Source organism: Peromyscus leucopus, chromosome 8b (assembly GCF_004664715.2).
Source record: "Peromyscus leucopus breed LL Stock chromosome 8b, UCI_PerLeu_2.1, whole genome shotgun sequence".
NCBI classification, from domain to species: Eukaryota; Metazoa; Chordata; class Mammalia; order Rodentia; family Cricetidae; genus Peromyscus; species Peromyscus leucopus.
In genome coordinates, this window is record NC_051086.1 from 6,374,403 (window position 1) to 6,381,452 (window position 7,050).

Below are 7,050 nucleotides of genomic sequence, written 5' to 3' on the forward strand. Positions count from 1 at the left end.
TGTGCCAGGCACTGTTCTGAACACTCGAGGAAACCCATTGAATTCTTGCATTCTCATTCTACAGATCAGAAAATTAAAACTATAAAGCAGGCAGTTCCCAGATCCAGCACGAAAGACACACTTGGGACCAGCTATGACTTTGTGATCCAAGAGATAAACAAACAACAGGGGTGTGTGTGTGTGTGTGTGTGTGTGTGTGTGTGTGTGTGTGTGTGTGTAAACAAACAAAACAACAACATTGCTACTCCCCAAAAACCTTTGGAAGGTGAGAGAATGCTTTTTTAAAAGTTCAGATTTAAGGGACAGGCGAGTGTAAGTCAGTGTAGAGTGTGTGTTTAACATGTTGAGTTACTGGACTCAATCCCCAGCACCAACAAATTAAATTCTAGTTTAATTTAAATCAATTCAGATATAACTCTGACCTTCCACCATGTGGGTTTTTTGTGTGTTTGTTTTGTTTTTGTTTTTTGAGACAGGGTTTCTCTGTGTAGCCCTGGCTGTCCTGGATCTCCCACTGTAATTAGGCTGACCTCAAACTCACAGAGATCCGCCTGCCTCTGCCTCTCAAGTGTTGGGATTAAAGGTGTTCACCACCACCGCCCAGCCCATCATGTGATTTTTTAAATTTTTTTAAAATTTATTTATATTTTTATGTATGAGCAGCTCTCCGTGTATGCCTGCAGGTCAGAAAAGGGCATCAGATCCCACTGTAGATGGTTGTGAGCCACCATGTGGTTGCTGGGAATTGAACTCAGGACCTCTGGAAGAGCAAACAGTACTCTTAACTGCTGAGCCATCTCTCCAGCCCCCACCATGTGTTTTTATAGAACTGTCGTAGGGCCCAAAATTTCACATTTTGAGCTTAGTAATTCTGAAGAAGCCAGTCAGATGGCTTTCAAATGGTGTGTCATGGTGTTTAAAGAATGTGGACAATGTACAATCAGCCTGCCACATGGGCAGAGTTCACACAAATTGAACCAGACACAGGCGGAAAATATTTAGACAAAAAAAATTGTTCATCTATATTGAACATGTACAGATTTTTCTTTTCATTTCCTAAGCAATACAGTATAAGAATTCATATAGCCTTTACTTTGTACTAGATGTTATATCCAGACATGATTAAGCTGCTGGAGGACATGCATGGGGTATAGTAAGCATTATGACGGAATGGGCTGGAATATCCATGGAAGGAGGTGCTGTACCCAGGATGCTGAGAACAACTGTGCAGTACATACCCATGTGACTTCTGTTAGAATTCCTAGCCACTCCCCCAGCACATGCACGACGTAGCTGTAAGCCCATATGCACATGTGGTGTGTGTTGGGGGGGACCTATAAAAGTGGGATCCACCTATTCCTTCTCTCTTTTCCTCCACGCTCATTTCATAGGCCTATGCACATCTTTTCTATTCCCTTCCCTTAAACTCTTATAGTGGGTTTTGTTGTGCCTCGTGGCTTCTCTCATATGGTAAACTTAATGAATCACTTCTACAGACTCCTTCGTTGAGGGCAATGGGGGTGAGGGTGGAGTGTTTGAGAATGGTGAGAAACTAAAAGGACATGGAATTGGGGCTGCATATGGCTCAGTGATAGAAGCATTATTGGGAAATAGAGAGTGGGTTTTAGTCTTACTGATAAAAAATAATTTTAAAAAAAATGGACTCAGAATGAAGTTTTGAGAACCATCTCATGGGAATTTTAGGGAAACTAACAGGGCAGGCAAGCTGTAATCTCGGCTGCTACCAGGAGGAAATAGATAGAAGAACCCAAGAAAGAGTCCAAGAATATAGACAGGCTGGGCAGGGGAGGCCTGAAAGCAGCTTGTAGGGTATGTAGGGTATGGGGGGGAGGGGGAAAGAACTATCATGGCAACCAAGGTCGACATTTTAGCGGACAAACCTTGAGGGGCAATTTGTGGTGCTTCCTTTCCTTAAAATTAGTGTGTTACGAAGGAAACAAGATATGGCAGGCCGAGCTGATCTGAAAGGAAAGCCCATCCTCAGTGGCCTCCGAGTCGGCTAATGCCTGTCTGTCTACCCAAAAGAATAGGTCCTGTTTCTTTTGTTTTTGAAAGAGGGTCTCATATAGTCTAGGCTAGCTTTGAACTTTTGATCCCCTGGGCAACTCCTCTCCAGTACTGGAATGATAGGAATGAGACACCAGGCCAGGCTAGAAAAGGTCCTAAAAGCCTGGATTCGGTCCCCAGTACAAAACCGGAAACTGAAGCCAGAGAAGCATCGATGAGTTTCTGTTGCAAGCCCTACAAAGCGGTCCCACCTCTTAGGCCCTAAGATTTAGGGGTTCGAGCCTGCTGCCCTGCCGGCTCTACTGCTGGGCGGGACCAACGCCGAGACCCGACTCCAGCCGCAGGGGGCGCTGTCCCGTTTTCCTGCAGCAGGAAGCGGAGCCTCGCATGCCTTCTGCGACTGCGCCGCGGGGAAACGTCATATCCGGCCCTGCGCGCACTGCACCGGAGCCGGAACTGGTGGGAGAGTGGTTTTCCCACGACCCCTTCTTGGATAGATAACTGGCTCTTTCCTACATCCTGTGCTCTTAACAGGCGATCCCCGGGAAGTTCCACCTCTTGGAGACCTCGGAGCGCAGCATAAGCCTCAAAAGCCACTTCAATGTCCCTTCTCACGTGCTCCGGTAGACCATGTCTTCCCGGCTGTCCAAGGAACTGCGGCAGAAGTACAACGTCCGCTCCGTGCCCATCCTCAAGGACGATGAGATCCAGGTACATCCAGGAGTCCTCGGGTTCTAGTTACCCAGGGGCGTATGGCTCAGTTACCCCCTTAGCATGAAATCCCGGAGTAGTCATGTACCCCAAGACCTCAGCAAGGCCACTTCAGTGCATTCGGTTCCTCGATAATAGTAATAATATGCCGAGACTGCAAACATCTGCTTTCTCAGTTTAGCCCACTGACCTGTAGTTTGCCAAGTATAGCTAGCCATGATGGCTCCTTGAGCCAGTCTTTGAAGGAGAAAGTGCTACAATATCTCATGAATTTAGCAGAATTGGACAGGGATTTGAGAGAGTCAACCATGTAACGATACTAGGTGCGACAGGGAAAATGAGTTGGTAGCAGCAAGTCAGAGGTGCAAAACTATCAAAGACCATGTGTTCCCAGTGACTGGAGCATAGGGTGTAACAGGACTGTGGGGGATGAAATCGGCAGAGATTAGATCGGTTGCTGGAAGGAGTACTATGCACTTAGCAGGCATTCGTTGTTCTGAACATTAGCTGTGAACAGGACTGAGGAAGCCTGGACTACATGGTGAGACTTGTGTGGTCCCCCCCCTCCCCAAAAGAGTTGCCTACAACTGTGCTCCCATTCACTTGTGGATGGCCTCCAGTCTCACCCCTGCGGCCTTATAAAATCTGCTCTGAGCTGAGAGCACCTCTGTGGCTCAGTACAGTGGCCACATTTATAAACAGGTGGCACCACCACAGTTGAGTTCATGCTTTCAGTGGCTTGCAACTTCCCAGACTCCTCTTCTGATTGTTTTTCCCCCTCTGATCCCTACCTAACTCCTGGAGTTCATCAAGGCCTGTGTCTGGTCTAACATTCCTCCTGTTTAGTATTCTCTCCAAGCTTTCAGTGTGTGTTCTGTGATAGCAACTCCCCACTTTTTGAAATTAATCTGAGACAGGATGTCACTATTTAGCTAAGGCTGGGGTTTGTTGTTGTTGTTGTTGTTGTTGGTGGTGGTGGTGGTGGTGGTGGTGGTGGTGAACTGTGGTGATGGTAGTGGTTAACTGTGGTGGTGGTGGTGGTGGTTAACTGTGGTGGTAGGGAGCAAACCGGGGGCCTTAAACCTGCTAGGCAAGCACTCTGCTACTGGGACACAAGCTCTGACCCCTAGAGCGGTCTTGATCCTAACACTCCCACTGCTTCTAAAATCTGATTTTCCTCTCAGCTTCTGTATGTCCGTAGGTGACACATCTCACCAGATGTCTTGTGATTTTCCTTAGTGACCCTCGCAGTCCTCACGGAGCAGGGTCACCTCCCTGTAATCCCAACACCGTCGTCCTATTGTGACAAAAGCCGTTTCTATCAGTTGAGTCACTTCTCCTGTCTCTTTTCCTGATCAGCGATGACATTTGTGTATTTACTTGTGAGCTGCTTATGGCCCCTCACACTTAAGGTCCATGTACCAGAGAGTGGTCCTGCTTGTTGCCCGGTCTCTTGGTCCAGAGCCTGGCTCCCAGCAGGGCTCAGTTAGTACTTGTTGACTAGGAAAAAAATTATGAACTAGATGAATAGGATAGGTAGGATAAAGGAGTTTTTAAAAGTACGTATGAGGTGTGGATTGTGTTTTCTTTTAGACATGAAGAAACTGAAACTCAAGCTAAATGGTACAGAGCATTGAGTGGAGGATGACCTTGATTCCTGAGTGCTGGAATTACAGGCAGGTGCTACTGTGCTAGACCTATGTAGTGCCAGGCCTGTGCATACTAAGCCTGTCCTCCGCCACTGACTCCACTCCCAGCCACAGGTTAGTTTTGTGTTTGTGGTGCTAGGTTTGAACCCAGGGCCTTGTACACACTAGGCAAGTGCTCTTGCATCCCTAGGCCCACAATGTAGCTTTAAAATTGAGGGTTTCAAATGGTTGCATGTTAGTCTTTGGAAATTTTCTTTTCTTTTCTTTTTGTTTTCCGAGGCAGGGTCTCTCTGTATAGACCTGGCTGTCCTGGAACTCGCTCTGTAGAGCTGGCCTCATACTCAGAGATCCTCCTGCCTCTGCCTCCCAAATGGTGGGATTAAAGGCATGCATGCACTACTGCTGCTGCTGCTGCTGCTGTTGCTGCTGCTGCCACCGCCGCCGCCGCCACCGCTGCCACTACTACCACCGATCAGCTATACAATTTTCTTGACACCATTTTCTGTCAGGTGTTGAAAGCTAGAATGTGGCTTGGTGGGAGAACTTGCCTAATGTGCAAAAACCTGGCTTCTGTCTTCATTTAGAGAATGACTATATTCTCCTGTTTTTGAAAACGTCTATTGATTCATTATTTGTGTTATGTGCCACAGTGCACTTGTGGAGGTCAGACGACAACTTGTGGGAATTCTCTCTACTCTGTGGGTCCCGGTAATCGAACTCATGTCCTCAGGCTTGGTGGCGATGGTCTTTACTTGGTGAGCCATCTTGCCCGCCCTATATTTGTTAATCTCAAGACTACTTTTGTAATGACTATCCCTGGCTGAGGAAGATTTTTCTTCTTCCTTAGGTAAATAATTAAAGGTGAAGAATCTCCACACAACCAGCCATAAGACAATTATGTAGCACAAAAACAGCCAGCTCTGACTGCCAAGTCTGTTTTCGTTCCGGTTTGTATGTTTAGCCCATGTGTTCCTAACAGCTTCCCCCATGTGCTGTGCTGTCCTAGGTGGTTTGAGGACACTCGAAAGGTCAACAGGTCAGCAAGGTAGTCCAAGTGTACAGAACTCAGCATGTCAGCTACATCAAGCAGGGACAGATGAGATGACTAACAGCACAACTGTCCACGTGAGCATCCACCCCAGCAAGGTAGGTTCCCTGGCTGAGCGTTGGCATGTCCCGACTGTCTGCGTAGGTGGGAGTGGTTGAGGCCTAGAGGTAAGCCAGGCAGGCTTAGTGGCCTCAACAAGAATCTAGAGCATTGGTTCTCAACCTGTGGGTCGCAACAGGGTCATAAAGCAGGTATCCTGCATATCAGATATTTACATTACGATTCATAACAGTACCAAAATTACAGCTATGAAGTAGCAACAAATCATTTTATGGTTGGGGTCACCACAGCATGAGGAACTGTATTAAAGGGTCGCAGCATTAGGAAGGTTGAGAAGCACTAGCTCTTCTGTGTTCCCCTTCTTCATGCTGTATCCCCAAGCTGCTGGCAAGAGGGCTCAGGCGTTCTAAGCATCACTTGTCCATTAGAAAAAGTCCTGAGGGAAAAGGGCAAAGCCCTCTTCCTGGGTATCCCACCCAGGTAAGATGTGCTGTTCACCTTTGAACTCTGATTTTACACTGCTGGAGGGGTTTTTCTCTGAGTTTCAGATCCGTAACCCCAAGTGGTTAGTTAGGGTCCTGTCTTCATAGTTCCTGCATTATTACCCAGTAGCTGGTGAGAATCCAGATTTTTTCTAAGCAGTATATATTGCCAGCCAGGGATGTAAGAACAATTTTCAGCCATAACCAACACATTACGGAACTGCATAAATGTCTTGTAGGAGCCTCTGGGAATCTGAGGTCCTGAGGTTGGCTGGCAGGAGGAACCTAAGGGAGGCTCCACTGTCAGGGGTTATGGAGATTATAAATTCCTTCTATTAAAACTCTGTTTTGTCTTTTAACAGGTGGTTATAGCCAGACTGGAACCAGACAAAGACAGGGAAAAAAATTCTTGAATGCAGAGCCAAGTCTCGGCAACTTGGGAAAGAGAAAGGCCAATGCAGGGAGCTCACTGAGGACACAGGAGTGAACAGGCTGGCATGCAGCCAGGGCTGACTGCAGAGGCCTTGTCTGGTGTCTGCTTCAAACTTTTCAAAGTGTGTCTGATGAGTTTCATTGTCCACCTGTTTTGCTACTGACCTGTTACTCTTGTAAATCTCCTTTTGCAGTTTTGATAATTTATGAGTAAAAATTTAGCTGTTTTCTAATGTTAAGTGGCATTTGCATTATTTTATAAATGAAAGACTTCTCATCCACCCCGTCAGTCTCTCAGATGTTTATAGGTGGAGCAGCGCAGTAGCAGTGATAGGCCTTGCTCTTTGTGCCTGTAGAGGGAGAAGGGCGGGGCTCTGGTTTCTGAGGCAGGGTGTTGTCTGATTGGTATCAGGATACCAACTGGCACCCTCAGAGCCCACTGGACTCGCACTGCTGTTCACCTGCACACCAGGCCTCATCGATGGTCCTCAGGCTTCCTCACTGCTATTCCCCATATCCCTTCTTTCCCCGCAACCCTTTGGTTTTTCAAGACAGGGTTTCTCTGTATAATCCTTGGCTGCCCTGGAACTCGATCTGTAGACCAGGCTGGCCTCAGACTCACAGAGATCCGCCTGCCTCT

The 7,050-nt window shown here is 47.2% G+C and overlaps 1 protein-coding gene across 1 annotated transcript; it reads left to right on the forward strand.

Moving 5' to 3' along the window:
- Positions 1 to 1,118: 1,118 nt before the first annotated feature.
- Rpl26l1 (ribosomal protein L26 like 1) lies at positions 1,119 to 6,649 on the forward strand. Its single transcript, XM_028893327.2, is given in 7 exon segments — positions 1,119 to 1,148; positions 2,287 to 2,487; positions 2,563 to 2,739; positions 5,395 to 5,482; positions 5,485 to 5,534; positions 6,341 to 6,376; positions 6,378 to 6,649. Coding segments are annotated over 7 exon segments (696 nt in total). The 3' UTR covers positions 6,492 to 6,649.
- The last annotated feature ends 401 nt before the right edge of the window (positions 6,650 to 7,050 follow it).